General features: G+C 37.1%; 1 protein-coding gene across 2 annotated transcripts in view; it reads left to right on the forward strand.

The window, feature by feature from the left end:
• Nucleotides 1-16,392, forward strand: part of LOC140328579 (solute carrier family 12 member 9-like) — a 115,986-nt gene that overhangs the window by 24,538 nt on the left and 75,056 nt on the right. Inside the window, exons 3-6 of one of the 2 annotated variants that reach the window (XM_072408305.1) lie at nt 298-435; nt 5,377-5,676; nt 9,153-9,260; nt 10,673-10,784. In XM_072408305.1, coding sequence (XP_072264406.1) covers nt 298-435; nt 5,377-5,676; nt 9,153-9,260; nt 10,673-10,784 — 658 coding nt within the window. The remainder of the gene's footprint in view (nt 1-297; nt 436-5,376; nt 5,677-9,152; nt 9,261-10,672; nt 10,785-16,392) is intronic. The other variant, XM_072408306.1, reaches the window with a different exon arrangement.

Raw genomic sequence — 16,392 nt, forward strand, 5'->3', positions numbered from 1 at the left:
CATAGCACTTGGTTTATAAAGCGCACCCCCAGTGAGCTTTTGTTAGGTGTTCTAACGGATCAGGGAACTTGGATTAGGCTTAAATAACGTTGTCAATTTAACAAAGCCACATTATTTGCCAAAAAAAGCATAGGAAGCTCACTGAATACTAGTTGCTACATTGCTAATTACCAAAATTTGTCTTTACATGTGTGATTCCAAAGCAGACGGGGCTTATTTTATGATGTCATTCTACATTTGTTGCTGTAACATGTTCCTTTTGCAGCTTCCTGTAATGTTCTTGACTCAGATTTGCAGATATGATCAGTCGTGCATTAGGTCCAGAGTTTGGTGGCAGTATTGGTATCATGTTCTTCTTTGCAAATGTCTGTGGAAGTGCCTTATACATTCTGGGTCTAGTGGAAACCATTGTGGCTATGTTTGGAATACAACCAGGTAAGAGAGGAATGTAATGTGTGGTGCTGTATGTACTAATGAATTTACTTTATACTCACAGGTGTGGGATATACAGAAGTAGTGACTCGAAGGGCTTAAGCTGATGTGCGTTTTTTATGGGGATTTTTTTTTTTTTTACCATTAGGGTTAAAGTACTATTGGGGAATATCAGAGTTCTGTAGAATGTGATGTTTGATACAAACTTGACCTAGAGGTGAATACAAATCCTCCAGTGGGGACACATATTGTTGTTATAACCAAGAGTGGAGTTCCTCTTGGGTCTCTTTCCTGTGTGGAAAATTACACTGTTAGCCAATGCCAGGTGCACAGCAGTCTGCTCATATGTGCCCAGGAGTGGAAAACTGGACTGTGGTTGTAGCTTATCTTATTTTTCCAGAGGAGGAAAAAGCACTACACAACCAAAAGCAACCCATGTTTTGGAACCATGCCACAATCCACCACAGTTGCAGCCATGTGCAAATGCATGCACAAAATTATTCCCAACCACTCCTATTAACTTGCCACCATTATTATTATGCAGTATTTATATAGTGCCATCATATTACACAGTGCTGTACAATGTCCATAGACATGTCACTAGCTGCCCCTCAAGAGGGCTCACAATCTAATGTCCCTACCATAGTCATATGTCTTTAATACAGTATAAGGTCAATTTTGGGGGAAGCCAATTAACCTAACTGCATGGTTTTGGGATGAAACGGGAATACCCGGAGGGAACCCAGGCAGACACAGGGAGATTCAGCAAACTCCATGCAGATATTGTCCTGGCTGAGATTCAACCCTGGGACCCAGCACTGTAAAGGCCAGAGCACTAAACCTGTGAGCCACCACGCTGCCCCCACAATGTTTTATTACATATGAATTTACATAGATTTCCTTTATGTACTATTATTAGTTTGCAATGGACAACCCTTGGTCCCCTGACTGATGGCTAGATACCATTGTCACTATGAAAGTACAGGCCAATCAGAAAGCTCAAACGTCAGTTTATTTAAACAGAAAGATAAAATGCAGACACAAGGTTATGAAGTAGGAAAGAGTAGAGCATAAATCGAGTCAGGTTTCTAGGAATGCATGTATAATTTTATCTAGCTAGTTTTCATAACTCAGAAGGTCTTTGGAAAAAAAAATCTATACCTATACATATTTATCAATTCAGACATAAATAATACTTTATTAGTTTTAATGCATACAGCATGCCATCCGTTCTGGTTTCCTGCAACATGAATGGTATAATGATTGGCCTAAGGACTGTTAAAAATCGTATTGTTCTATGGTAGCAGGAACCCTTGCCCAGGATATGATTTTTGAACATGTTGCTATTCCCTTAGGGACTGCAAGGGTTTCATACTTGGAGAGATGAAACAAGTCTGATGTTCTGTATAATTCGGAGCTTGATCAGACATTTCCCATCTCCCAGCTCACTCTTTCTCTTGTTGCCAGCTCCTTTTACTGGGCCCCCGATGCTCTTCAATTTGCATGAGCAGGAAAGTCTCCCTGAAGTGAAATTTGAAAAGTTGCTAGCGCTGCCTGTGCTCATCAGTGATTCCTCTGCCTTGATGAAGACGCATGAGATAAACACACTCTCACTGCCTCTTTTCCCCCAAGACACAAGTACAGAGAGCTCTGATCTGCTCCTGGAAATCACGGCTCGCTGTCCCTTCTTAAAAAATGTTGTTTACTCCTAATTTTCCACTCATTTCACGCCAATCTAGCTGTGGACGCTCGCAATCATGAATGCGATACTGAGATGGAAGCAGCAACAAACCTATGGCTCTCAGAATGAGCGCTGCATATTAACCCATTACTTACCAAAAAATGGAGTTGTGCGCTGTAAAACTGGCCACACAGTACAATCAGATTATACAAGCCACTCAAGCTATATTTTCCAAAATTAGATAACCCCATCAACTAAGACCCCATCGTGGAACCCAGCTTCCGGGTTTGCACCTTAACAATAATGCACATAGTATTTTTAGCAATAAATCTTTAAAAATGAATGATTTCTTATTTGGTAGCTGTTCTCATTTTACTGTTAGTCCAAGAATCATAAGATTGATTTGCACTCAGGAACTTTATTAATTAAAATACAAACGCCAGGCAAACCACAAAATATTAGTATGTGAAGTAAAAAGCCATTTGCTCAGAACATTATTCAAAGCAAATTATTATATGATATAAAGATTTCAGAATATAGCAGAAATAAGGGTTGTTCTATAAAACATCCTGTATTTCTGTGTTTTGGGTTACATAGCCATTAGTCACAATGCACTTATGTTTGTTTACCAGCAACTTCTCCTCATCCATAAAACCTTCTGCTATGATTAAAATGAACCTGTCACTGAACTAACATTTAAAATGAACCTGTTACCTGTAAAGAAGAGATGAAATGCTGCCTTTGTGGCTGAATGTATTCCTGTCAATAGAAGTCATGCCCTGTAGTCTGCTGGTAAACCATCACTTCTGGTAATGTCAGTCTCCAGGTTCCCAGCATCTCTCGGTGGTTGCTTCTGGTGACCCCAAGTCATTACAGGACAAAGTAGTGATGTGGAGGTCACCACGAGCCCTTAAGAAATGTTGCAGCAGACTTTGGTGGAAGGACAAAGTAGCATTCAGCAACATAGGTAGCAATAGCGACAAGTAGTCAGTCTTTTCTGAGATATTGGCGTAATTGAAGGCTCTAGATTGGCGAGAGGGTCACTGTTAAGGAAACCTGTCATTAGATAAACATGGAACTGACATTGCTGACATCTAGAAATGATCATTTTCAGTGTTAGTCCCTTGATAGAAGAAATATCAGCACTCAGTTCTCCGAATATCAGTTTGCTGTGATGCCATGCAGACCAATACAGTGTTTTGGGGGCACAATATTTCTGTTTGTCACTTGTCAAGGCAACAAACAGAAAGGTGGCTTCAATATATTCAGTTACACCCTACAATAGTTCATGCTGAGCAAGGCAAGTGAAAGCTTCTGCAGAGTCAGAACAGGTATTTATCTTGCCCTATTCAACCTTTTTGTACAATTAGTTTAGACAATTTGAAAAGTTTTTAGGGCCTTTCTTAATACCGGGCAGCATGGTGGCTCAGAGGTAGCCAGGACACTATCTGCATGGAGTTTGCAGGTTCTCCCCGTGTTTGTGTGGGTTTCCTCCGAGTACTCCGGTTTCCTCCCATATCCCAAAAACATGCCGTTATGTTAATTGGCATAATGACACATCACTATGGTAGGGACATTAGATTGTGAGCTCCTTTGAGGGACAGTTAGTGACACGAGTATCGACTTTGTACAGCGCTGCGTAATATAATGGTGCTAAAAAATACTGTATAATAATAATAATAAATAATACCCTCCAGTGAGTGAATTGTGTTATAATAATAGAAGTATGTCCAAACCTTGTAATATTATGGTTAATGATAGCCTAGAAAAGAACTGGGCAGATTTAAACAGATTATTGTGAAGTTATCATAATCGTGACAGATTTTGAATCTGGCTATGAATAAGAGTACTAAGAACAAATACTGATTGGACCATGCATAAATAGTTGCCTTGAGCTGCCTGATTTGCTTAGAATCCACAGGTTTGGTTACATTGGGATCATGCTTGCATTCACAAGTACCCTTTATAGAATGGACATATTTTATGAGCGGTTACACACTGAGCCTGATTTAATAAAGCTGTCCAAGGCTGAATAAGTTAGACTAATATGGGGGAATAGATAGACTAACCTGGGAATTACTTCAAATCATTTGATATTATTTGTCATGGTTTCAATCCTTGGACCAGACCCATTCCAGGTTTGCTGAATCACCCTGGTTTCCCATGATAGTCTGTTTCAGTTTTGGAGAGCTTTGGTAAATAGGGCCATTATGTTCACAGAAGCAAAGGTCTGTGTATTGCTAAATTTAAAAACAATTCTGATTACTGTAACCTTTTGGGTAAGACCTGTTAAATTTCAAATACAAGTTAAGGTTTAATTTTCCTAAATTAAATTCACTTACCTGTCTACCTAAAAATAAATTAGTGAAGCAAATGTTTAAACCAGTAACTCCAAAAGACAATGGTTCTGTGGATAATATATTGCTACAGCTGGAAGTGAGAAGTGTGAGTGCTTGTAAGACAAACCACACACTTGCAAAAAGACAGCTGGTGTTAAATACTGTAGGAAGTTTGTTACAGTCTTTTCTACAAAAAGAAAGAAATAGGAAGAAGTTATGTTATACAACAAGAAAATTGATCTGTCACTTGTGTTTCCTTTAAAATAAAATTATCTTTAATACATTTCTAGTAACATGATTGGTTGTTCCATATTAATTTAGGCTATAAAAATAATATAAAATATAAAAAGGCTTTAAAGGGAACCTGTACTGAGAGAAGAATAGAGGCTAAAGCTACTTATTAAAAGTCACAGGAGGCCAAAATTATACATTCATGTCTATGGTATTTTAAGTTAAGATTTTGGATAAGCATGTACATTTTAATCTCAAAGCTATAACATAGGGGATAATATCTGATACATAGTTGCATTAGGATACGCAGCTTAGTAAACATGTTTGTTAAAAAATGTTCTGAAAATCAGCAGTGCTTCAACTTGTGCCCAGGACTTGTTGGTCCTGTATCCCTGTTGGTTACACAGTTTGAATAGCAGCTTTATTGTTCAAAATGGATTAGTTAAAAGTAAATGTATGCAACATGGCCATAAAAGTTGTGGTCTCTATTTCTTGTGTGAAAGCACAAGACATTTTTTGGGTCTCTGGCTTTAAAAAAAAAAGAAATGATGCAGGCATCCTGTGTTACATGCAATTTTTGCCGTTCCTTATTATTATAAATGAGAATCCAGCAGTTTGATTCATAGGAAACACATACTATAATATATGACTTGAACTCGAATCATCCTTGACTAAAATCATTTTTGTTCCCAGGACAAGATGTAAAAAGTGGAATCCATGTTTTGCCACAGAGCTATTGGTATGAACTTCTCTATGGCACAGTTCTACTCTTTGTCTGCCTCCTTGTTTGTCTGGTTGGTGCCAGCATCTATGCCAAGGCTACATTTATCATCTTTATTGTGGTCATGGTCGTCCTGGTCGTTGTCTTTATCAGCTTTTTTGCTGTGAAAGAGAAAGTTATTCCTATTATTCCCAGGGATGGCAATAGTACCCATGGTATTAATGGGACCTTTACTGGCTTCAAGCTTTCCACACTCAAAGACAACTTGTACCGTAAGTAACTATATAAACCTGTAATAATATATTATATCTTCTACAATAGGTTTTCTAACCTTTCTTTCATTGTTTTTTAAAGCCATTGTTAACTTAGTGCTTTCAGGTATTCTTATTTATTGCATGTTCCACATTAAGTTAGCCAGATATTTGAGATCTAAGCCAGAAGATCCACACCCTAAATTATTGTTGAAATGTTGAAAGATCTTTTAAATGCACATGTTTTGCCCTGAAAAGGACTTGTCCTGCCAACCTTATTTTATTATATCCAATTTAAATGGTCAATTGTATCTCCAAAATGAGTTTGCTAGGGGGTACCTGCAGAGTTCACATGGTCTGCATAGAGTTATGGTGATTTCTAATAGTTATCAGCTGGATCCAGCCTGAACATCACTTGTCCTTAGGTACTTTGAGACATTTGCTTTACCAATATTTTCTGCTTCATTTTGACAAAAGTCCCCAAAAACACAATTAGCAATAGTGAACCATGTTCTGGCATCCTAATAATCCATCTTGAAGGTGTTTCCCATAAGCAAATTCCAGTGGATTTGTTTGGTGTCGCTAGACTGGGCACCTCTGTTATGTCTGCATTATTTAACTAGTACTATCACTGTAGCCAGTAAACAAATTTTTTTGTAATTAATTCTTAAACAAGATGGGTGAGCTAAGTGCCTTGATTGGTGTGACTGAAGTATTTTATGTACAACTCCCGTGTATTCCATTTATATATCCATGTCTGATTAAATGCTTTGAACCACACTGCAGTATCTGAACCATCTCCAGCCTCAGTATGGCATTTGGGGAACAAAGAGCTAAATCTCATTTCCCTGATGAATCTTACATTATGACAGTGTAAAGGTCAAAAGAAAATGAAATTAAAGGAGTCTACTGGGAGAATCTGGCATGGAATAGAAAGATTCTGTAATCATCAATTTGTTAGAGAAAAAGGCTGATATCACTCATCGTGTGAGTTGACTTGACCTGTAGCATGAGAACATTTGTAGCATCAAAATAAGAATACTGCAGGCAATAGATTGTGCTTGTTTTCATTTATTCATTTTTTTATGCAGTAAAGCAGCACAAAGAATGATGAACATATGAAAAGTGCAGTAACCCATAGCATCCAGATATTGGAGGTCATATCAGTGAAAAATTGTTTTTAATTGCTTGTTATGGATCACAGTGCTTTGCACATCAGCATTTCTCCTGTTATTCCTTATTGACTGAAGCTGAAGCTGATGACACAGTGGCTTGCCACCATGACAAACACAGAACACAGCATATAATAATTATTGTGGGTGATAAAAAACTTTCCTTATTGTTCAAATTTCAAATTCATAGTTGTCTGTATTGTTTACTTGCATTGTTATTTATTAAAGAGTACAAATCTAAAAGAAGAATTGCACAATACAACTAATCAGGATTTATATGGGTTATTGTTTTTAAAAAATGAGCAATCTCTGTTGAATAAAGCTATAGCTACTGGTAAAAAATCCTGTTCTCACTACGGGATTCCATTCTTTCATTCTGAACATGGTGCTATGGAAGATTACGTTCCTGATGTTTTATGAGTAGTGGTCTGCCAGGGGATGTTACTTTGGACCCTGACACATGATAGGGGTGGTATATTGTGTGGACCAAACACCACTGAAAGCTCCTAGATTTGAGTAACAGGCATGGATTTTAAGAGCCCTGCAGATCAATTGCCTGTTCAATATCAACTTGCAGCATGAGCGACCAGCTTAATTAAAATGCACATGACTAGCTGTGTGTGGACTCTGACGCCTAAATCCCTTATTTTATTTTAGCAATGGAACTTATTAATGAATAGTAATAGTAGTTAAACCTAGAAATGTGCCATTTAAAAGCATTTGATTCTCATAGGATATAACACCCACAATTGCTAGGGTGAATAATATAATTATAATACTTGAAAATAGAATATGAGGTCTATTATATTGTTTTCAATTCCTGAAACATTTGCTTAAGTAAAGCAAATGATGTTTTGGAAAATTTAAGTAACCTGGTAAATTTTCAGCTATTTTCTAAGGTATTTCCAATGTAAAAAAATGTAGTAATTGAGCGAAAACATTTATAAATAGACCCTAAAATAGGTAATGCATATAAATGCTAACATAAACTTATCTTTTTTTGGTTAATATACTATCGAAAGCTATATAACTGTAAAATTACCTGCAGACCTTCCCGGTAGATTTGCTGCTGATCATTTTCTGTGCTCTGCCTTTGCTGACTGTTCTCAGCATTGTTTCTAGCTATTTCTGTGAACTACAGAAAGTCTCTGCCTTTGTTGGAAAAAGGTGGAAATATTATGTAGTCTTTTCCTAGTTTGATAACATTGTTCCACCACAAATACAGTATAGTGAGTAAACAGCTAATCTAGGGACTGCCAATCTTCAGGATTTTTAGTTGAAATAACCCCAGGCTAATTTTTTTTTCTGTGCCAGCCTATGTTTAGCTTTTTAACTGCTTCAAAACTTTAAAAAAAGCAAAAGAAACCTACATCTTAACAAAAATCCATTGTAAGGCATAAAAACATAAAAATTAAAATTCATCTTTCCTTTTCCAACACCTTTATTAAGTAAAAGCCAATGCAAACAAAACCAAAACACTGGACTGCTACAAGCTGATGCAAAGATTCATCTTATCTAAGGTCAGCATTTTTCTTCATTTCAGGTGATGGGTAGGGTAAAGGATATAAATGCTATGTGAAAGGCATGGATGGGAAGGACCGGGCTACCTACCACCACTTCTATGTCAGCCAGTCCACATACAAAATATGAGCTTCTTCTGGACCACAGGCCAGGAAAGTAATGTGGAAGTGAACCTATGTAGGGAAAAAGTTGTGAAACTCCACCAGATTGTGCTGTGTTTGAAACCTAAGGGTGCACGTCCCATGGGGTTCAATGACACCCTAGCAAACAACATCTGTCTTTGGTTAACAGATTCAGTATGCTCTTGGTTGGTCTGCATATGCGCATTAAATTATTAGATTTGTAGCATGTGTATAGTGGTCCCCTAACGTCATTCTGCAGTATTCTGAAGGTCCCTTGACAGCAATCCAACTGTCCTTCAATGTCCATGGGTTATATTCATTTTATCACTTATATATTAGATATTTATTGCAGAATTGATCGAATATACACATAAGCTTAGTAGGTAAAGTGAGTATTTTATTATACTGAATGCCATATAGAAAAGTTTTGCTTACAGGATAACTATACTTTTGTATAGTTGTCCTTTATATTGCATTTAGCAACCTATAATATCTAATCTCAGATCAGTTTTTATTATTCTACTATTATTTTATTTATGAAAGCTGAATTCTTTCTGTTTGCTTTAAATGTTTTGTAGTATTAATTATAGCGCTAAAGGACAATGCTCTAGAGCATTACAAATGTCTCCTACTATTATGTTGTGATATTATCCAAAGTAACTATCTCATTTCTTTTCAATAGCAAAATACGCCCCAGATTACACTACAGAAAAAATGATGAGTTTCACTACAGTCTTTGCTATCATGTTTAATGGCTGCACAGGGATTATGGCTGGATCCAACATGTCAGGTAACACCAGTGCCTCTTCAAGGCTTTCACTAATTGTCTTTTTTTTGTATGCCACTGAGTAGATGGGAATGTTATTTTTTGTAATATTTGAGGCTTATTGAAAAATTATTTTCTTTTGATGTAGAGTTTTACTTAAAGCATACCCACAGTGTGACAAAACTGGAACACAGTAAATAGGTACCTCCAGGTACCTTCTTCCATGTACCCTGAGGGTCCCCAAATGTGAGGATGTTCTAATATATAATATCAACTTCAGCTGGACAGAACTTGATGTCCCCCCCAGGTTTTCTTGACTGGTCTGGTAAAGTAATAGTTGGCCTCACTTATCAGTTGGCACAGGAGAGGTCAGGGCCAAGTACAATCTTCAAAATTTAAACAATAATTTTCCATTTTTTTCTCCCAGTAATCATTTACCACAGTGTATCCCTTGCAATAAACTACAAAATGAAATAATTATCTTATGTTTAAAACATTCATGCCGAGAGGTAATTAATACCTAGATGACCAGGCCAAGTTAGAATCATCAGTGTGTTAACCTGGCAAACGCTTATAAATGCATTTATAAAACAGAGAAACTGATATTCAACACACATTATCTTGTGAAGAACTCTCCGAATCCATACATTTTCAATGGTAGTGAATAATTTCCCACCAAAGAATATTTAGGGAATGTCAAATTCAGAGTGTTTGCATATCTAAATTATTTATAGTAAACATAATAAACAAATAGCACCCTTTTTCTGAGTATTTATTTCTAAGGAAGGAAGAATAAGAGTAAGGCTACGTACACACGCTTTTGTCGTTGTCGTTAAAATTGTCGTTTAGATTTTTCATGATCCTTCGTACAACAAAAGACTAAACTTTGAGCTGTACAGACAGTGGCCTTCTGCTCTATGGAGAGGGGAGGGGGGAGAATGACAGAGCTGCACCCCGCTGCGCTTTCTCCCCTTTACTTGTATTACAATCGTTAGTGGATCCACCAAGACGGGTTCAATAAACGTCAGACAAGCGCTGTACACACGCCAGATTCCAGTCCGATACCAGCCCTGAGGTGACGAGAATCATCTGATGTGTGTACTACGTAGCCTAAGAGTTGACAATTTTACTACCTGGTAAAGACCTGCTTTAAACTTTTTCTACCTCAACCCTTTTTTGTACACCTTCTGGGAAACTTCTTATCCTAGGTGAACACTTTGTCTAGGAACTTTCATACAGCCCCTGCTGTCTGTCTATCTAAGATAGCCAATATAGGCTGCTAAAGCAATACCTTTCAATAGTGTCAATTGGCAGAGGATGGCATAACTCTAAAAACAAGAATTCCATTATTACTATATTCTAATTGATTTGTACTTCCAGCTTTATTTTGGTGTCTACAGGGATACTTTCTCATATCACCATTTTACTTTTTACAGGGGATTTAAAGAACCCAAGTTACTCCATACCCCGAGGGACAATTACAGCGGTGATCTTTACTTACATAATCTACAATCTGTTGGCCCTGATGATCAGCTGCACATGTGACAGGTAGAGTGAAAATATTTAATAACAGTACCATACAATGAGTGTTTTCTATTCTTAGGTTGCATACACATGTGCAATAATTGTTGGAAAGGATCTTTCACGATCCATTCCAACGACAAAAAACTGAAGGATGCATGAACCTTTGCTGTACATACAGCGCTGCTCTGCTCTTTGGTGAGGGGAGAACGAAGGAGCAGCACCCAGCTGTGCTCTCTCCCCTTCACTCTCATTACGATCGTTCTTTGTTCATCGTCCATGGATCCCCCAGGACAAATCCATGAATGACAAGTGCTGTACACATGCCAGATTCCCATCCGATATCAGCCCTGAGGTGATTATAGGATGAGGATCATCTGACATCTGTACCCAGCCTTAGTGCTCCTAGGTATCCAGGCATAAAGCACCATTACTGGCATGAGAAAAGGCCCATTTTAGAAGAAGAGCATGAGAGAAAAAGTTTATCAGAGTATGGATGAAGTGTTAGTGCTAGCCTGGTAGGCACAAAGGAGATGAACATTCCTGGGTGTGCCGCAGTACTGAAAATAATGCTGATATATATTTGTTTATTAGGAGCATGATATTGTTACTGATGATTACTTTTTCATGGGAGAGAAGGCAGTCTATCTTTTATTCTGCTAGGCGGAATGTAATATAAAATTAATATTTTGCAGACAACAGACACAGACTTCATTTGAAAGCTGCCACTTCCTATAAGAAGTTCCTAGCAGAAGATCACTGCTCTCCTTCTGTAATCTGACTTATTTGTCAGCATATTGCCCACGGCAAGAATATGGAACTGGCTTAGCAATTAAAACTTCAGTATCGTTTAGCTCTTGACTTATAAAATGATTGCAATAAGTATGATTTCATGGGTTATAATATCACTGGAACTGGGATTAATTCCACCTACAGTAGTTTGGATGTAACATGAGTTAATAATATTATCATTAGATCTTTAGCTGCCCTATTCAAAAAACTATTGTGCAGCCACCTCATCCAAGAACTGGTAAGCTGCGATGTATCGCATTTGTGTTTTGGGGTTCAGATATGTTTAAGGGGTTGTAACTTTACTTTTAGGGATTCCCCAATATGTCTTGGCGGATTCCCCCGGTCATGATATGGCATGTCAGTGTGCATGATGTGATGTTGTTAGGAGGAGACTTCAAGGCGAAAGGTCATTGGTCTCTCCATGTAGTGATTGTACAGGTTACCCCAACTTTAAATCATAGAACTGTTGGCTATGCTCCCCCAGAGAAACAGACAATTAATATTGTTGCTTCAGTGTGGAAAAATATTAAATGCATTTGTGGCAATTGATAGTTTCTTACAAGAGATGAAATAAAATAGAATGATAAATACACAATGTTGCAGTATTCCCCTACCCTATCCTTTCATATGACAAATAAAGGGACAGAAATAAGTACAGAGAAGCCTCCCCAAAAGCACTGTTTGAGAATTACTGGTTTAGACTAATTGCACTGCTCCCGAGGTTGTATGCTGGTCCCCTTGGATATCCACCGGGTGGTCTTGACTATTCTTGTGGGTGATCAGGCTTTGCTTCCAACATGCCCTGAAAATTAACAAGTGTCAAAATGGTAAATATAATATTTGTATATATCCAATATATAATATATTAGTAGGGGAAGGAAGTTGGCACTGGTTGAACGTAGTTTAGGAGTATTTAGAAACACAGATGGAGCATCCACAGAACATAACAAAGAAGGCTTAGAAAAGGGATAACAAATGTGCCGTAGGTTTGGAAGAGCACGAGTAGAAGGTGTCTGTGACCTAATGGGGTCCTGTCCCAGGAAGAAAGAAACAAAGAGAGCACCACTCCTCTTGCCATCAAATAGATGTTCCTTCAGGTCCAGTATATCAGCAGCAAGTTGGGATCTTTTCAGTGTGTGTGCCAACCTAGTATTGCAAGACAGAAATCTCAGCACTTGTGTTCCCATGAGACAAAAAGAAACATAAAGGTAAATGAGTAACTCCTCAGTATCTATCAAAGTCAGAATACTTAGTTTTACGCTAATGTCCCTTTAAGAGTTATCTTATACATGAATACATAAAAGTTTTGTTTGTGAGCCTGCTAAGAGATAAAGGTTTAAAGGACACTCAGTGATGTGCAATTACACTTGCAGCTGATGCAGAGTCATTATTATATAGCTTATTTTAATGCTACAATAGAGCAGATCAGACATTTTCTACATGATTATGTTTTTTTCAACAAGTCACTGCCTAAATATTCTTCCAAGCAGAATTATAATTATGAGTACATTATACAAAATAAGACAAACCCTGGCTGTATATTTTAACTTTCAATCAAAATTCAATTTGCCTATCATGTCAGATGCAAAATTTTTACTCATTTATACCATTTCTACTAAAATACTTTTTGGTTTGTAGCATAGTGGATACTATTGCACACAATAGCATTTATTTGAAAATATATAGTGCAGGTAATGGCTTGCAATAACCAATAGCAACTAGTCAGCTACTCTTTTTTCATGTGTGTTTCATTTAGACTGAGAAAAGGTGATTTCTAGATGCTTAGTAAAAATATTTTGTGCTTAGATGGGAAATCTATCCCTCTTTGTCATTTTTATGCTCTGTAAAAATTATTCTTTACATCACACATGACCATTATCACTAAAAACTGTATGAACTTTGCAATCAGAAATCAGATGCCAACATCAAGGGGTTAAAATATAGGTGTGCTGTCACCGCTGCAAACTCCTGACTGTTCTGGGTTCAAGGTGATCCTCTACAGCCATTGGACCGCCATTGAAGATATAACGTCTGCACATGTATTACATTGTCCCAAGACTGGTGGTGCCACGTATAGAGCCGGGCACATGTCTTGTGCAGTGCATGCAAAAAGCCACCAGGAACCTGGGAAATGTTTTCTTTAGTAAAAGAGACTTTGCATGTCTCTACTGTCCTCTTGCTCGAAATGACTTTTTTGGGTTAGTTCCACTTAAATCACTCAAAGATACAATTTAGGCGTATATACTGTATGTGTGTATATATATAAACAGTTTACCTTGTATATATTTGTCTCTGAAAGGACTTGTAGTTCTCTTTAGCCAGCCTTATGATCCAGTCTTGGCAGATTCCCTTTAAAATAAAAGGCAGTTACACAATATAGCCCGGTGTGAAATCTATTCCAACCTTAACTGAATAGGTCATCCCTCTCTCATGCTCTTCTCTCCTGCAAGCATGTTCACAGTGTTGACTGACATTACCATGTAAAGCAATGAAACGACAAGTGCTGATCTTCCCCCTTATATTCTGTTGTGCATGTGTCCAAGATAAAAACATTTTTTTTTTCATATTTAAACATTTAATATATATCTGAATACAATGATGATTTAAATTTCTGTATAGAATTTTCTGTATGGAATTTAGTTTAAAGTGAGCACATAAGAAAACACTTAAGGTGCCAGCCCTATGTACATCCTATGTACCTAATATATTTTCCCTGCGTTTGCATGGGTTTTCTTCTGGACACTCTGGCACCTAGAAAAATTGTCTCCTCCCCACAAAAAAAAAGTGGCCTTAAAAGAGAGATTTTAGATAGTAAGCTCCTCCGCTAGGCAGTTATTGACATGAATGGACTGTGAAGCAAAGAGTATTATGTCAGTGCTATATAAATACATATTAACACTGATAATAGTGCCAACCAACACGTTTACTATATTCAGAGTATGGTTGTGACCATTAACATCTGCAGTATAGTTCACTTCACAAGAAAGCTGTATCTCCTAAGAAACACAAAGCATGCTATAGTTATTGTCAATCACAAATCAAAAAGAAATTTTAGGCTAAGGTATAATACTTTACTATACAATTGACATTGACTGATCTATGAATATAACAATATAGCAAACAGATATTGCAGCTAGTAAAGATCATTCTATGTCAGCAGTATACCTGAAGCTAGGTAACTTTAGCATGGGAAAGTGGATGAGTTTCATGAGATTCATGTTAGATTGACTGTTTATATTTTACTGCAATGTGTCTATATTCCGATGTCATTTCTTTTAACAACCTATTTCTGCAAAATGTTATCTGGCTGACCTATATGTCTCTATTAGATGTGGGAACATTTGCCCATGATCCTCAGGGAAAAGGGATGTGTCTCACAGATGCAACGCTTTAGTATCCCAAAAATTGTTAGGATATTTGGCTGTGAAAATGTGATGATAACAGAATTTCTAGAGTTGTACTTTGTGAAGTATAATATACCGTGAGACACTAAAATGGCCTATATCAGTTATTTATTGTCTGTAAAGCTGTCTGTATGGACATTCTCCCCATTCAGCTTTTTTGTCTCTTTTCATAACTTAAAAAAGGTTGCGCCATTCTTCTATTTTTTCCTTTTTTAAATTGGAAACACATAGAGAGAGATATGAGCCGTTTTTGGATAATTTGTTCCTCCCAACTTTCTGAGATGAAAAATAGAGACATCTTTCAGTAGAATGATGGCAAAGGACATAGCCCTGCTACACCCCTTTCTATGTCAACCATGAAGAACGAAAGATTCCAAAAATGATGGATTAATGACTTTTCCTTCATAGTGGATTTTCCAGATAATTTAGAGATTGGATGAAAGGTTTAATGCAGTATATCATTTTTTGTGGTAAAAGTATATTTTTATAGCAGGTTATCTATTCATTCAACAAAACAGTAGAGGAAAGGTGGATAAAGAAATGAGGTTCCAAAAGAGTATATATACATATGTTTTTTTTTCTTATAAGCCTAAAGAATGAACTGTTTGTTGATGGCATTGTTAAAAGCCAAGGGACAAATTACTTATTTTGGTATTTTCCAGAAAGGGTGGCATTTTTGAGCTGCTCAGCCATGTTTTAGTCTAATAGCAAGTTCAATAGGTCAATAAATAGATAGCACAACAGGGTCAGTAGTGCCCAAAACATAACACTTATACTCATTTGGGTTTCAGCTATTTTTTTTCCAATCACCCAAATATTCTACACAAGGGCTGATTTTTTCTTCTGAAGCTCTACCCTGGTCCAGGCATATGGGCGTCTACATTGCTGGAGTGAGCTGACAACACAGTGCCTATGCTTCATCAAAATTCTGATGGGTCTAATCAGCCCAGAATGGGAAGAATGCTTCACCATGTAATGTAATAAAAGGAAAAAAATACTAAAATAAAAAAAAAATAAAAAAATACACCCAGCACTGGTAAGCTGCATTTTAGGTGTTTTGGAGTTCAGATAAAATTTAAATAGCCCAGGAGTTTATTCCCTGTATAAAGAAAAATGGGATTTCATCTTTAACTGCAAGGGTATTAGGACCAAAACAAACAAAACAAAAATATGAAGCAAATATGAAGAAAGTTGAACTTTATCCAAGAAGTAAGAAGGAAATTACGGCTCGTATTTATTATGTTGTAACCTATTTTTGTGAATTTAAATGAAAAAGGACAATTGGAGAACCGGTGTTAGGAGGCAGCAAGTGGGCCTTGGGTAACTAGATGTTCCTCCGTGTTCACACATTGCTGCAATGAGGAATTCTGACACCTTGTTCAGGAAGATGTATTGTCCATTGCAATGGGCACTCACAGCAATTTTAAGAAAGCTTGTGG

This window comes from Pyxicephalus adspersus, chromosome 4 (genome assembly GCF_032062135.1).
Source record: "Pyxicephalus adspersus chromosome 4, UCB_Pads_2.0, whole genome shotgun sequence".
Taxonomy (NCBI): domain Eukaryota; kingdom Metazoa; phylum Chordata; class Amphibia; order Anura; family Pyxicephalidae; genus Pyxicephalus; species Pyxicephalus adspersus.